Raw genomic sequence first — 17,056 nt, 5'->3', positions numbered from 1 at the left:
ATGTCAGGAGCCTTGCATTAAATGAAAACAGATACATTTGAGACTGTATTAAATATTACTTCAGGGGAAAAGGAAGCAGATATAACTGAAATGGCACTAAAAAGATTTGTGGATCAAACGGAAGACATTGCCTAAAGGGTGTGTTGACAGCTGTGCTGTGCATGTAATGTCGTATCCCTCTGACAACGAACATTGATTATTACCCAGCATTCATGGTAAGTTACATTTTATTGATTCCATGGAAGAAGATTCCTCTTTGTATTTGACCCATTTAAACATCTTTTAACAGTTTAGGAGGAGTAGCCAGCCACAGCACGACATCTTGGAGACCAGAGTTAATACTCAAGTTATGTCTTTTCACGAAGACTACGTGAACAGTCATTTATTATTAGGTGGAAATCAAATCTAAGCTTTAAAATGTATGAATGATACAGTTGCCAGAGGTTGTTTATCACACTATTTATCACACTATTTGTTTATGTATATACTCATAATCTCAGATGATGAAAGCTTTTAGTTTAAACCCAGATGGCTGACCTTGAACTCTCATTCTATTCAGCTCAACGTTGTGGAGGTTTAGTTCTGGATGCCCCAAATTCTTTCACACTAGCTATGAATCCCATCTGCTTTAATAACACAAAATTACAAAAAAGGTGTCAACTAATGTGATGTGATAAACACAATTCCTCCTCTTGCAGATTAAAAGCTAAAAGGGGTTTTAAACCACAATCTTACCCTTGTCAGATATGTTTGTGGCTGCGTATGTGTGTGCGTGTGTGGTGCTATTCCAGCTGTCAAAGGCCATGGTTATTCACATGGGAACTCAATATTGTAGCTGCAGCAAAAAAGGAACGTTTGTGGCAGGACTGATGCGATGCAATGAGAGCTGAAGGATAAACGGTCAGGGGTCAACCCACTGTGCTGATTTCTCCTCCATCTATAGTGAACACACACACACACACACACACACACATCCACACATCCACACACTTGTCCTCTCCACAACCACTGATTTAAGTAGCACTTACACAGTATAGTTGGATGTGGCCTTTGGAATAACCATAGCTCTTAAGAGTAAGAGGGGTTCTGGCAACTGAACTACATATTTCAAAGGGAAATGATGACAACAGAATGAAAACGAACAAAAATAAATGTATTCTGTTGTGTTACATAAAGAAGTAAAAAGTATTATGAGCTCACATATATATGGAAAGGGAATCCTTTACAAGTATCCCCCCCTGTTCTCATCAGGTTGAGATTGGCAGTGAGGGCTTTGGCGTGACTCGCAATCATCCTCAAGCCTGAGAAGTACCCTGGTGGCAATAAGCTGTGGCAAAAAAAGGCATTTGGCTCATAGTGTTGTGCAGATTCATTTTCTTTCCAAGTGTAAAAAGAGCCCAAAGTGTGCTCTTAGGATTCCACAAACAAGCAAGTTCAGTAAGAATATTCAAGAATAGCCGCTGGCAGGATCGTTGTTAAGCCAAGTGTTTGTGGCACAGTACTAACATACCAGTCTGGCTCTATTCTACACTATATTTTTTCTATTAGTGAGCAACACTGTTGCACTGGGTGACATGTTCATTCCTTACATTGAACACGGCCACTGTAATTTATTCCAAAGCCACAGATGAAAACAGACCTCAACGAACACACAATGAACTTCTGAGAAAAGAACTAATGAAACACAGTTAAAGCTGCCATGTGCCCATCTTGAAAATTCCTGTGGCATCCCCAAGTGCCAGTGTCAAAAAAGACACTGAGGCAGACAGCAGAGTGTCGGGCCAAAAGCAACATAAAATGCACAAATCTTCATGTTTTTCTATAAACAGAAACAGACATAATTTGAAAATTTGGTATAACAGACTCTACATGTTGTGTTTTTAGATACACAAGCAACATTCATATGGAGTACATGTAGAAGTATGCTCTTGTTTAGGATTCCATACAGCATATATGCAGGAGTACATGAGGCACACACACACACACACACACACACACACACACACACACACACACATATATATATATATATATATATATATATATATATATATATATATATATATATATATATATATATATATATATATATATATATATATATATATATATACACCTCTCTTTGACCTGTGGACGTTTAAAAATGTGGCCATAGTCTGTGAATTTTTATACAAAACACTGACACATACTGTACATCTGGTGCCAATGTGCTTTATCACATCTGATTGGCCAATAACAGTCGCTGTCACAGAAACCAAGCCAGAGAGGCCTTTGCAATTTTGGACCCTGATATGGTTGAAATGCATTAATTTAGCCAGACCAGATGTGGAGCGCAGATGCACAGACAGGCTTATCAAGACAGCTTCTCCATCCGTGTTGCTGGTTGATGAAAAGTAAACTGACTTGGCCAAGTGGAAACTAAGAAAAAAAAAAAAAAAAGAGGACATTGAAACTTGACGGAATGTCTGGAATATGAACTCACAGGCAGCTCGTGTGAGAAATGTGGAGAGGAACATGGTGTGTAAAGCAACGTTAAGACTGCATCCCTGTGGTTTACCCATGGTCAAACACACACATGATGAATTTCAATGTATTCAGCTGAACATTAATTATGAATCACCTGCCTTGTTGGCTATGCATCAGTTGAGAAGAGGCAAGCTAAGACATAATGTATGGTGGGTGCATGAAGCTGAGAAAATAGCTTATACAGCACATGAAAAGTGTGTGTGTATGTGTGGGTAAGCATGTGGCATGATGTGTTTGTGTGCCAAAGTGTGGGAGGAAGAGCGTGAATTCACTCATATCTCCCTCTCTCATTATAAATTGTCTCTGATGGTTTTGGCTCAAAAATCCCCCTATTTGATGCTTGATACATCGCTTTTTGATTGATTACGCATAGATCTTTGACAGCAGTAATGATATTCATAGGTTCTGACACGCAGCTGTCACAAACAAAATTACAGAAAGAGACCCTCAAGATTAAGGATATTTAGATATAATCAAAGAGCATGACCGATCTCCCAAGAATCCACCCGCACACGCACACACAGAGTACACAGAAATACATAAAATCACTCAAATACAAACACGTGGATTCTGGGGGATGTAGGCCTGGGTGACAGACCGCATCAGTCACACCACAGGCATCCATAAATGTTGAGCAGGCCAGCCTAGTAGGTGGCATGACATTATTCCAACTCATTACCATCAACCTGGAATCTTGTAACATGACAAGACCCAGTTTGATGCTTGTTAATAATCTATTTTTACCAAGATTATACTGCTGTGAATCGGGGCCAGTGGATGCCCAGTGGCATGTCCATTACAAAATGAAAGAGGCTGCAGTACATACAGAGTTGAGAGAACCACAGACACACATCAGTCTAAGCCGAACGTTACTGTAGGTGACGTTTACGCTGCTATTTTTAAATCACATTCAACACACAGCATCTAGTGTGGTGTTTGTAAAGCTGTTGTTCAAGCCTTTGTTTTTTGTCAGCGCTGATGCAATGTTGACTTAGGTGCTCACATGAACAAGAATGTAATATTTACTCACTTGATGAAATCAACAAGTGAGACAGCATGATCAATTTTTCTTCTTCTCCACTCAAAATATTCTATTTTTTGTCTTTTAGCATGTTACAGTCATAGAAAATGTTGAGATGTGATTCATAAATCAAGTAACTGGTTTTCATTTCATTTACATGTGACAGAATCTGTGATAATAAGGTGCTTTTGTTATTTTCTTGAAATTCAGAGACTTTCTTTATTCTTTAAAATTTTACATTTTTCTCAAAACGTTTTGATTTCTCGTAAATTTTCAACTTTAAAATTTATGAGATTTAGAGAATTTGGTGAAAACATTTCAAGGAAAAAGTACTAATGTTTTGATTTTAACCTCTAAATCTGAGATTTTTTTCCTCGCCTAGCCACAGCAATACTATGCCTGAATTTACTCTAATACCTCTTTCAGGAGTACAAGTTTGGTTCCATGATCAGTGTTCAGGTAATGACTTGAAAACATCACTGTAACACCACCATGCTTTACACTAATATTGGATCATTAATCAATGTAATGTAATTTCTATAACTAATTTTATCAGTTAATTCAATCCCATGATGAGCTGCCAGCAATAAATCATAGCATCAGTGGGGAAATGGATATGTGTTGCTTTGCTAACTGGATCACTGAGTCACTCGAGGCAAAGTCTTCCACTGTCTGGTTTTAAGAAATATGACAGTCCTCAAAGTGACAGAATATTCCTGAAGAATTCAACATTTGTCTGTGGAAATCTAGATGTCACATTAAAGCATGAGCTCATTGTCTTCAACCCAGGCCTCATTCAAATATTATTTCCCACCATTCATGACTGTGTATAGCACAACCATCGCTTCAGTTTTTAGAAATTTACCTCTCTGCTTTTTGGTGCAGATGTAGATACAGTCAATAAAACCTGACATAAAACATCCCTGCCTCCTTTCAGTGGAAGAACATGTAGACATGTGTGACGATCCTGTGAGCTTGCTTTTTGTGAAAAGATTTATCCTTGTGTTAGAAGGCCTCAGCGATTTCCCCATTGGACCGTGTTTAATCTCCGTGAGAAGCTGCAGCCGATTATTGAGGCTGTGCTGTGCATAATTTTAAATGGTGGGAAACAACATTTTAATCAATTCTTGGTTGGAAAACAGTGAACTTATTGGCTAATTTATGCTAATTGAGTGCTTAAAAGCAGAAAAAAAATAAGCATGTTAACTGTGGAAGCGTCAGCTCTAGGCATTACAGTAATAACTCATTAATTAAGTTATTTACATATTTTGCTTTCACTTAAAAAAACTACAAAAGAAACCCAAAATAGCACACTTCATCCATATATCCATATATCACACAGATCAATATAAATACTGATGCATGAGAAAGTAATACAACAATTCTGTGCATGTGCTACCTCTTCAACATCAAGATTAGTGTTAAGGAGAAACCCCCCACAGTGGCGGACCGGACTGGATGTTATGTATGCCTGCTCAGCAAAAAAAAAAAAAGGCAGGAGAAAGGAATCCGAACTGCTGATCTAGGAGATCTGCTTCATCCCCACCATGGCAAAGGTTATATGGTGAACTATCAAAACCATATCGTGTAATCAGGCTGCGGATGTTAACATGAGCCAGGACCAGTATTTTCCAAATTTTAGAGACAAATCAGCCTAAATGGCTGCCAAATATTGTTTATCCGCCAAATTGCATGTTAATTTCTCATCGGTTTGTTTCTGCAAGGACAAAGTCATGCTTGAGAGAAAGGATTCATTTTACAACAGCCTAAACTAGAAGAGAAGAAATGGTCTGAAACATGTCTGTGATACAATACCCAAAGAAAATCTAACTGACAGCTGCTTAACCATTAACCCATCATGAAGCTCTATGAAACTGCTTTATATGTAGACTCTGGTGTTGCTAAACCAAGGAATGAATTTTAGTATTCAGAGTGAATGCCGGGTCACTATTAAATGAATCACTCCTCATACTGTAAGTAGAGCTTGTTAATTGGCTTTTTGAAGGGACTCTCCGACGAATAATAGAAGCATCCTTTATTCAGCCAGCCGAGTTAATTCAAGAATGTTTCATTAGTTTTAGGTCACAAGTTTTCAATGAAGCCTTTGGATGACAGCTTTGATATCTGTTCATCCACAGCTTCAATTTACCTGTGAACACCGCACTCACACGCCTGCTGTCATCCAGTTGAGCATCTCATTTTAAAACCATAGGCAGTAATCTGCATCTTTAACAACTTCAATTTGGACTCTGGAAACTTGCAGCAGTTTATTTTCTCCCAAATCGAACTGAGGGTTTTTTTTGTTAATGGGATTGATGTCAGAGCCCTGCACGAACTAGTTTCAACAGGAAAAGGCCTACCTGAAATGGTTCCCATGAAGTTGGAGGCACAGATATATCATCGCATAGATTTAATTGGAACTGTAGTAGTCATTTGCCCATTCTGAATATCAAACAAACCTGATTTCAAAAGGCCAGTGATGCACCAGTGGAAGGAATTTTGCACAGGCAAAATAATCACAGTCAATACAGATTTCTTACTGATTTATTGTATTTTTCTGGTGGTTTATTAAAACCATGGCTCCCTTCCAGGTGCAATATAATTGTATGATAACAAAAAATATAAAGTAAACACAGAAAAAATAAAATAGAAGATGATGATGATACATTTTAAATTTTGGTACATCATACAAATTGAGCATGGACATTGCCAGCTATCATCTTTGTTTGGAAAGGAAATTTTGTCCCACCATGGGACACATGTTAAAAATGTTTTCCCATGCAGCAGACAAAATATGTTTTTCATCCAAGAGTCTTTCAGGATTAAAGAAATTTCTTCAGAAACCTCCTGGGTCTTTCAAAGGCTGCTGGGGACAATTTCTTCAGAAAAACAGATTCTTAGCTCTGTGGCAATCTTAATAGGTGTGGGAGAAACTGGGAGAAGCACAAACCATGAAAAACACCCCAGACCAAAAGTACATAAAAGTACTTTAGTGTCCGTTTCACCAAGAAGAGAGCATGGTGGGAAAAAAAAGAAAAAGAAAAAAGACTGAATGAGAAATAAAGGAAAGGGAGGCACAGAAGGAGGAAGAAGACAGAAAGAGATAGAGAGGAACAGAAACAGAAGCAAGACAAAGGCAGAGATAGAGAGACACAGGCAGAGAAAAGAGAGACAGTGAATGAGTGCGTGAGGGAGAGAGGGTGACTTGCACCTCCTTCGTTATATGTGACAGTCCAGCTCCTCAGCCTCCTCCGCTGCCTCACTCACCCTCACACTCACAGTCTCGCATCCACATCTCTTCATTTCTCCGTCTGCTCCTCTGCTTTTTGTTTATTTCCCCCCATTCATTTTCTCACCTTCCGTCTCTTTCTTTTGACTCTCCATCCTTCGACATGCTCCTCACGTGAAGTCCGCCAACTTGCAAAAACAATACAAATAAATTAGCACACAATAAGGCAAATGCTCTTTCGGGGAATAAGAGAAAAACGCACGCACGTCTGCATCTTCCATTGAACGGCTTGAGCGGAGCAACAGTATGGATCTGTCATTCATGGCCGCGCAGGTGAGTCATTTTCCTCCAGTCGCCACAGAGATTCTTGGCTCATGCGAACTTTTTTAGTAATACATTTTTGCCCATTTATAGCATGGGCGTGGCGAGTCAACGAGTTCATGTGGCGCTTTGACAATTTACGATTGTAAGAACGACTGAACACTGCTGATCACGAAAAACACCATCATATTTTTATGTTTTCCCAGCTGGAAAAAAAACCCACAAAACAAAACAATGCATATTCCCATAATGTTGCTCAAAAGGACTCAAATTGTTTTCGTGGTACACTGCTGTAGGCCCACTTGAAATTATTTTGGTAGTCCTTTAATGAATAGTTTTGATGTAGTTTTCCTGTCTAAGTTTTTTTGTAGATCCTAAGGTCTGACTTGGACATTCTGTATTTTTCTGTGATTCCGTGAGAGAATCTAGATCAAGGACTGAGAATGACAAAAAGCAACATAACAAACATGATTTCAACTATATAACTTCAGTACACATTGTGCAGTTCGTGCTACTGTTTATTTTAATTTATTTTAGTTTATTTAGACATATTGCACCAGTTTGGCTCAAGTCCTTGCAGCATATTGTCTTACTTATGCAAATATTCAGTTGTGATGGTTTCCATAGTGATTCATGTGAACGTTACACCCAATTGATTTTGGCCTCATAGAGAACATGTGTTATTGTGCATCTGTTTTAGACACGTGGTTCGTTTTCATTAGGAGCTGTGGTATTGTGGCCTCGCCTCTGTGAGTGTCTGGCTGCTTATGGTTTGTGTGGTGCCATCCACTTTGCCATTTTGTGCACAACTGCTATTAAAGCGCTCATAGCATTATCTGTGCTGCCAATGACTGTGCTGCCGGCCAGACTGAGCCAAATGCTCCCAAATCTTTTTAAATCAAGGATTCCTAAATAGAAATGCACTGGAGAATGGAGCCATCTGAGAATACATTTTCCTTCAATATAACCTGATTGAAAGAGAGGCGGTGCAATAACAGAGAGCATGAAAACAAACCTCAAATCATTTTTCACTCTCATTGTGTAAGCCTAAACTTTTAGTGACATAAAAAAAAAAGGTGTAATAATTTACCTTTCACTGGTCAGTGTCTCAAAGGGCGTAACATTCTTCTGTTTCTAAAAACTTCGCTTGTGTAGCAGTGTACAGAAGCCAGTCTTGTAGTAAATGACGATAGAAGGCAGAATACTCTCAGCCTACTGTTCCCCCCTGTGGGGAGTCAGTTACTCTTATTCACAATGGTTGAATGCCACAGTCTTTGAAACCACTGCAGTGGAGCAGTTGGGACTTTAGTACAGATGTAGAAAGATTTTTATTTTTTATTTTTTTGCCTGCACTTAGCTTTTAAGTGCGTGGCCATGCAGCAAGCTAAACATGCTTCCACTAAAAGGCTAAAGACTGCAACTGGCCTTTCAAGTTTTTCTGGAAACAACTATGAATCAGTGAAAACGGTACTGGACAACAAAATATTATGACAGTTATTTAAACTCAGAAAAAAATTAGATATTGTTAACAAGGGTTAGGCCAGTGGAACTGTAAAAATGGATTCACATAGTAAGAAGGAAACTAAATTCACAAAAGTACAGACTGTGAAATTAGTGTCACTAGAGTGTATAGTATCTAGTAAACAGACATGTAATGTTTTGAGCTGTCGATTAGGAGAATGACAGAAAATCCAGCTTCTCAATTATGGGTGTTTTCTGGATTTCCTAGTCTCCTGTGACAGGAAACAGAAAATCTGGGAGATTTGGACTGTTCATCATCCAAAACAAGACATTTGAAGATATTACCTTGGCTTCTGGGAAACTGATGGACATTTTCATCATTTGACAAACCATTAATTTTATAATGGAAAAAGAACAGTGGATATAATAATGCTGGTTAAACTGTAACTATGCAACTGTGCCACTACAGCAGTTGCTACTAGTAACAAAATCTTCATCTGAAGCCACTCATAGCAGAATTATGTAAGAGCTTTTGTGGACCAACTATTTAGTGCATCTAGTCATAACTTGTCTTAAATAAGGCTCTGGTTTGGTTCCAGTTCCACATTATTCAATTTCCTTACATATATTCACTCCTGCACTTCCAGTCCACCTTTTTCCATTGTCTGTGTACCTTCTCCACATGAATACAGCCCCTTCCGAGAGGTAATGGCTAATTTAACTGAGGTGAAATTCATTCCAATGCCCTGAGTCACTCTGTAATGGTGACTGTGAATGGAGTCAGGCAAATGTCCCTGGAGTTTTGAAGAGTGACTTCACAATGGATTATTTTTTTTGCCCATCCATCTCAGTGTAGCCCTGCTGCCTGCAAATCATCGGACCTTCACCATCACTTTGTCTCTAAAAGATGACAGATGCTGCCATAACCATTTGCTCCTAAAGACAGAGAAAGTTTTTAAAGAACTCCAACTCAGAAGAGCTGGTTACCAATTTTCTTGCTGTAGCAGAGGATGAAGAATGAGAAGTTTGGAGGATGTACTGATCATTATTGCAGCTGTGTGTGTTTGAAGAAAACACAACTCTTTAAACTCAGTGATATATGTAATTTCTTGCACAATGCAATCACAGGAAGTTTTCATTTAGCAAAGACACATCCTGCAAGACAAGAACATGCATTACATGTGTAGCACAGAATACCAGTTCAGACTGGTAATATAGTTGTCCATTGTTTTGTCACTCCTCTTTTTGTTCAGGTTTTGTACAATATCATGGCATCATGCTAAATAGATCTCTGCAGAACAATGTGTGTGTGTTTAGTGAACAATTTTCATTTGCCAGCGATGCGTCTCTGGTTTGAAATGAAAAAGGGCATACTTCATTAGGCTGAAAGTGGTGGCATCCTCAAGCTTTGGAAAACATGGATTAATAGTTGACAATCGCAATGAAGCTTCTGAATACTAAGCTGCAGGCAATGAGGCGATTTGTTCTTTATCTCTTCAAATGCACTGAATTTAAAACGTTTCAAACAACTTCCCTCAGCTATTTAGAAATAGATATTAAGATTTATTTTCAACTTGCATTCACACTGAATTTCTTTTGTCAGACCAACAAGTGATAGTTAATCACACTGTGTGCATCTCTGTACGTCGTGCAGGCTGTGAAATTACTAAATCGGCAGTTGTTAAGGCATTAAAAAAAAAGATGTTAAGGTCATGCTTGATGTGTTGTAGACAGGCTCCAGAGTCATCCTGGGCAGTTCTCAGACTTGCTTCAGCTGACAGCTCTGCCACACAGGGCAGCAAAACCCTTAAGGCTGTGTCTATCCAGTACACAGTGACCCACTGGACTTGGCCTTTTAGTCATTTTTGCATGGACACACGTGTGTGCATGCACAGACCTTTTAAAAAAAAAAAAAAAAAAAAGAAAAAAGAAAAAAGGTCTATAGGCAACATTTGATCCCATGAGTGAGAAAAAGGCGCAGAAGGAAAGTTAACACAGTTCACTGTTTATTTCATTTCCTTTCCATTACTTTCATGTCTGGACGGTTAACTCATAAATGAGACACTAGAGGTCTTTTTCCATATTCTCAATACAGGTGTTTTGTCTTTTCATGGCAGGCCATCAGCATTTTTCATTACACAATTACTTATTCACTGAAGTTGTGGCTCTGAGTCATTCTGCCTGACAGGGTTGTCCATCTCCTCTCATGTTAGAGAGCACAGACGAGAGTGAAAGGATGAGGATGGAGGGAGAGCTTGACAGCCTTAACGCAAACAGAACCATCTGTATTTACCCGCAGCACCAAGATCAGTGGCAGACAGGACTGGCAGATACCCTTTGGTTTGCTTTGGTGCCAAATGACAGGACAATACAATAAGTGCCAGAAAGTCAATACAATCAGAGTAGATGATTTAAAGTTAGTATTTAATTGAATTGTCTTCATGCAGCCAGCTAGTAGCAAGGAGACTTGTATGTGCGTCACCACCCCACAATATGAAGCTTGATATGGAAATGGAAGTTGAATAGTTCACAGATGAGATTATTTTCCTATTAAACACAGTTTTCAAAATAGTAGCCGCCATAAGGCCTATATCAAGACCATCTTTGCTCTCAATTGCATACAAAATTCAATTACATAATCATGTTATCTCTCTGTGCATTCTTCACGCTCAGACTGTCCCTTTAAAAAAAAAAAAAAAAAAAAAGAAATAAATCTCATGGTCTCTATAGTGGAGGCTTATTTGAAGAGTATAATAATGGCACACCAGCCTTTTCATCTCAAGGAGTTCATTTTCCCTCTGGTCTTTTGTCTGTTTTATTTTTTTTCAGCAATTGGTTTTATATGAAAGCTGTAGTCTTGAGATAGTGAAAACTTGCAAACAGCCCCAGTTTTCAGTGTTCCTAAGCTTTTATGTCCCTGCAGGGCTGTAAACGGACTGAAAGAATAACAATCACCACTAATCAATTAGAAGAAGGTGTATGCACAGGAAAAATCAATCCTTTAAATCCATGAAAAGCAGGTGAATCTGTCTTTGTTAGGTCTTGTTTCTATATATGGCAGCTTTCCAAGAGAAGCTATTTGAGGATTTGAAGCCTTTTCATATCAGTGCCTTTCAGACGTTAATTTACCTGCGCGTTTAGTCTAATTCTTTCAAAATGCACATAAATCAAACAAAAATTGACAGAATAATGTTAACAGTGTAGACACACTGGCTTTAAATTCATTTTTTGTGCGTGTGTCTCTGTGTGTACAATATGAATGAGTGATTTCACACAGCCAGCAGGAACATTCAGAGACGAGCTCCGAAGAGGGAAGTCAGCAACATCAAAAAGTAGGCCCTGTTAATGAGGAAAACATACAGAAAGCCCTATAGTAATGAAGATGTAACCCTGCTTGACACACCTCCATTAATAGATGATTTTCACTGCTGGGTTGAAGGAGAGGTCAGGCTCTTTGCAGCAGGGCCACTTAATAGTTTACTCTCACTTGATGAATGCACCTCATGTAGTGAGAATGTAAAATACCCAGGAGGCAGGAGCATTCAGCTTTTGGTAGGAGTTTTTCTTTGGCTGATTTTTATGTCATCCTCCCCATAATCAAAACAAAGAGTTGTAAAAAAAAAAAAATAATAATAATAATAATAAGAGAGAAAGGTTTATAGGTTTATGTTTTCTAGCTGTTGCTGATGGCGGAGAGAGTCACTGCAGTTGCTCATGTTAAATGAGCAGCCCCAGGTTAAGTCTCATAAAGTGAGAAAGCTTTATGCTCCCAGTGAGTACAATTGAGTAACCAGGAAATTGCAGGTCATTGTGTTTGGGTCTGATCACTCTTGAAGCGGGTGCCAAAAAGTCATGTAACCACCTGACTATTTACTAACACCTATTTTCCAATTATTGCTTAGCAACCATAACTGGCCACAGCAGATCTGCCAAGCTGCATGGATCATCAACTGTTGAGGATGCCAACATTTTGCCTGGGACATTCAGCTTTAGCCCCAGTCATTTTGCCCAAGGTGCAGATTTACAGGCTTCATAAAATGGGCCAGATAGTAATGTTAGATAAAAATTCAGGCATAGACGATGCTTTCAGCTAGCTCATGGAGCAGATGTTCTGGTGGCTTCCAACTGATTCCAGCTCACGCCTGAACTCCTCAAACAGTTGTTCAGTAGTGCCACATGCTGTTTCCTTGATCCAGTTCTTGTAGACTTCAGCCCCAACAGTCACATCCGCTCTTTGCTAGTGTTCCCATCTTGCAGCATCAAAAATAGGGTTGTGTTTGGCTACCTCAATCTGACCATAACAGCACTTTGTGCTTTACATTCACAGGGGTAAATGCATTTCTTCTTTTCAGCATTGCATGTAATGCCTTTGAGCAGCAACAACAACCTTCGTGTTGAATTATGCACCTATGCTATCAATGAGGAGCTGCATATTCTCGTGCTGATAACAAGCGCACTTGTTGCTGTCAGTTCCTTTAGCGTCTGTGATATAAAATGGTCTTTATCTCACAAACTGTCTGTAAGACATTGAATGTTTCCTACTGGAGTCTTTACAGTAGTCGCTGTGGAGTTCTCGTGGAGATTTTGTGAGAACTCATCACTGTGTCTTGATCACCCTGCCAGCAGTGTCTCTCTTTCCAGTCAGAACTCTACTGTTTTCATCCCTTGACAAGAAGGACACAACTTCTCGTCTCTTCTCAGTGGCAGGTTTTTTTTTCCCTCTGTTGGCACAAAATTTTTCACTCACTCAGTATTTTTGACTTACTTTGAGTTTTGCGTTGCTCTGCATCTTTTTTTCTTCAATTTGATGCGTTCTGTCAGTATTTTATTTTCTCACTGCACTCTTGCTAGTCTCCTTTCATTCTTTCTGTTTGGTTCTTTCACCTTGGTGGTGTGGCCTTTGGTGATGGAGGAGTATGTCTTTCCACATTAGAGGGTAGCCCTGGTTGAAGAGGTATTACTGCTTGAGGAGACTCCACTGGAGATTCTGCTGGTAAATCAGCGACTGCCTCCTCCAGTAAGCTTTCTGGAGACTGTGGTGTCCTGTTCAGAACAGCGCTGAGCGCCTTTTCTCTTAGATTCTCTCCATTTTTTGGTGCAAGGTTGACCTTGAAGGTTTCCACCCTCCCTTAAGCCTTCTTTTCATGATATCTTTTTGAAAAATTCATAGACAATAGATTACAATCTAGGTTTAACCAAAAAAAAAAAAAAAAAAAAGGATACCCACACTGTTTCCCCCAGAAAATGTGGTAATGTGGTAAATGTGGTAACATTTTCTATATCAGTGACCATAACTCATTACAAACATGCTTATGTGTTCCAATGTGATAACCTTACACTCATAAGCACTTTATAACTCATAAAATTATTAGCTTGTTATTCTCCAGTGTTATTAAAACTTAATTTAAACAAGACTAGGTGAACCTAGTGTAAGCTGTGCCTAGTGCTTTCAACAATGGGTAGTCGTTCACTCAATCAGTATGTTACTGAAACTCTCCTAAAGCCTCTCCGCTGTGCAGCACAGATAAATATGATTAATACTCAAACTATATCCATGAAGATACGTGAATGAAGCATTTAACTGTTGCATTTTTCAAGGCAACATTTTAGTGCTATGTATGTTCTGCATCGTTCTCGTAGGATCTCCTCCGCTCTGCATGAATCATTCTTAATTTTCTCTCTGTACTTCTGTGTTCTCCTCTCTCCCACTCATTTCTATCCCTCAGTTCTTTATGTCGCAATCAAAAAAAAAGAGTGAAGTATCATATTTTATACTTATTTTCTTTCTTCTTCTACACTTTCTGAATGTTACAACAAAATATGTTAATTAATATAATTATTGCATTTAAAAACTAAAATAATCAATCAAAAAGAATAGAAAGTAGTTAAACTAATCTTATTTAATTATTTAAAATGCTTCTGAGTGAGACCTTGTCCTCTTGTGTGACATCTTTGTCCTCTGGTGAGTACATAATTTCCCAGTGTCTCCATGCTATCTTAACTTATAACATGTTTGCACTGTAAAAACACAAACATCTTCCAGCTGTTTTGCACCTGAAATGAGTGATTGCATATTGAAAGAAGTCCTGTGGAGAATGAAAGGAAGACTTAATGGACTGTGACAGCCAAGTATGAAGTAATAACATCTTTCCCTGATAGACCTAACCCCCTAACTGCATGATGCTTCCTATATAACAGTGCCTGTGATATTCAGCAGGAATGAATTATGCATTTCTACATAAATAATCTATTCTCCACCCATCTTGAGATAATTTCAAAGCAGCTCCGTCCTTTGTATTGATACGATTCAGAATAAAACTGAGCTGTGATTTGGGGTAAAACCTTGATGAAAATTGCCTTAGCCTGTTCATCATTAAAAAAAAAAGCTCCACACTGACGTTTTTGCCATTACAGCACACATAAAATGCAAATGTGAAGTCAGCTCATGAGCAATTCTTTTGATGAAAAGGAAACACAGGTGGAAATTATGAAGATTTAAACAGTGGGTGGCTGCTTTGGTTTGGTGAAGGCTGGCGAAATGCTGAATGGCAGCAGCTGATTACACACTATCAAGCAGGAAGCAGAGATGAATTATGATTGTAGTTGAACATCACCACGGCTGCTGTAATTTATTGGGATCATTATCCTTTTTAGAATCATTAGCATGCTAAACATAAAGTAATAAAACTATACAAGTGTGTTATGTAGTGAGTCCCCAGTCCAGCTTTTCCAGTTTGCCAAAAGATGTCAATTAAAACGTTTTCATCCCTTGGTGCAATTTCAGTAAATTACTCCTGTGAGTACAAACAGAAATAGTAAAGAAAGAATGATTTCTTGCTGGTTTGAACGTAAATGTCCCAGACATATTGTTTAAAAGGGGTTTGATTGTTCTCCATTATTGGACAACTGAATTTCTGGTACAGTTTTTCCACAGCTGATGTCAGTTTTCACCTCTTTCGAGCTTTAAAACCCTAGTGACTTAAAACAATGCCTCTATAATAACATCAACAGCAAAACCGGCTTTTGATTCGATCTGTTTCTTTGAGGCTGACCTTGGGTTTGTTCAAAGAAAGCTGCCCTGAAGCAAATGGCATAGTATATGGACAGGTCTTTCTTTCCCTCTCACTCACCTTAAAGTTATGGCAAATAATGTACCTTCACTGCCCAAGAAGTAATGTTGCCCTAAGACAAAAATCTGTCTCTAGATTAGAGTCCAGGGCATCGTTTAAGGTTTCAGTGACAGCCTCAGTATGTAGCCACAGCTCAAGAACAATCTGATGACTATCAGTACAGCATCTCATTATCCTGGATTATGCGACACCGTTCCCATTAGAAATCACTTACTGTATTTCAGGCTCATAGCTCATTTGTGCCATGTGTCTTCTGATAATTTGGGCTGTAAATGGACTAGTTTCAATTTCCTTGCTGATGTTCTTCGCAAAAGGTAAATTGCCTCTTTCCTTCCTCTAAGTCTGCAAGTGTAGCTCCTTGTCATTTTACATTATCAGCTTTATAGAAGCTATTTTTGTCAGACAGTACTAGCAAAGCTGCTGTTAATGCTCTACAGCTCCTATGATGTTTCTGACTGCGACCTCCTTTTCTTTTTCTTTTTTTCTTTTTTTTTTTTTTTTTTTTTAAGGTGCATGCAACTTCAATGCCTAGATGATGAATCAGGCATATACAGTACAGTCAGTTGTATTAGATATGGAAATCATTTGGAATGCCCAGTGGTATGCATGAGTGGTGGAGAAGTACACCAACTTTGATTTTTCTCAAAATTATGAATTTTTTATGACCTCCACAAGGAGCTGTGAATCAATTCACGGCTAAAGCTTAAAGCTTTGCTTTGTAGATGCTGTGACGTATTTAAGCTAAATACCCCGATGCTGTGTTCACCAAAGCGTGCACCAATCTCAGTAGTGCATATGGATCTGTGGTCTCTCTCGTTGCTGTTGTTTTTCACTGTTCTGCCCCTGAGCTATTTACAGAGGAGCAGCAAACACCACATTACCTTAGGAGTTCTTCATCATGATTTCAGGCATTTAGTTCCAATAAAAATGACTGAGTGAGTATTGAGCTTCTCCATGTTGCAACCTGTAGTGCAACACAACAATCTGGTGAGCAATATGTACATCACTTAATGATCTGGGCTTACTGCAATTCCGTAAGCATTACACAGCCTTTACAGGATCGATGCTGTGAAGGATTACTCTTTAAGCACTCGTGTAAAAATAGAAAAACAAACATCCAAATGCTTGTATCATTTAGAAGCAATGATATCATTTATTGCTATAATTACTAATCAAACACTGTTGTAATTGACTAATTTCACACCTGAGGGTCTTGTTGGCTTTTATGTGATGCTCCCAGCTTGGACACAAACACACTCATGAACAGGCAAGGCTCCACGTCCTTGTGATAAATATCCATCTTTGAATGTGAAAGGCCCAGAAGTCTATTTATTTATAGCACTTATTTATGGACACTAGACCCAAAAC

General features: G+C 38.7%; 1 protein-coding gene across 2 annotated transcripts in view; it reads left to right on the top strand.

The window, feature by feature from the left end:
• The window catches only part of LOC121197505 (uncharacterized protein C14orf132), a 55,228-nt gene that overhangs the window by 25,732 nt on the left and 12,440 nt on the right, over positions 1–17,056 (top strand). The window contains exon 1 of one of the 2 annotated variants that reach the window (XM_041061148.1): positions 7,076–7,109. The exons of the other annotated variant lie outside the window; for it this stretch is intronic. Coding sequence (XP_040917082.1) covers positions 7,083–7,109 — 27 coding nt within the window. The 5' untranslated portion in view covers positions 7,076–7,082. Of the gene's footprint in view, positions 1–7,075; positions 7,110–17,056 lie in introns of those variants that run through there. 2 annotated transcript variants of the gene reach the window in all.

Source organism: Toxotes jaculatrix, chromosome 17, assembly GCF_017976425.1.
Source record: "Toxotes jaculatrix isolate fToxJac2 chromosome 17, fToxJac2.pri, whole genome shotgun sequence".
Lineage (NCBI taxonomy): Eukaryota > Metazoa > Chordata > Actinopteri > Toxotidae > Toxotes > Toxotes jaculatrix.
The sequence above is the reverse complement of the archived record's forward strand: the minus strand, read 5'-3'. Positions and strand labels throughout refer to the sequence as shown.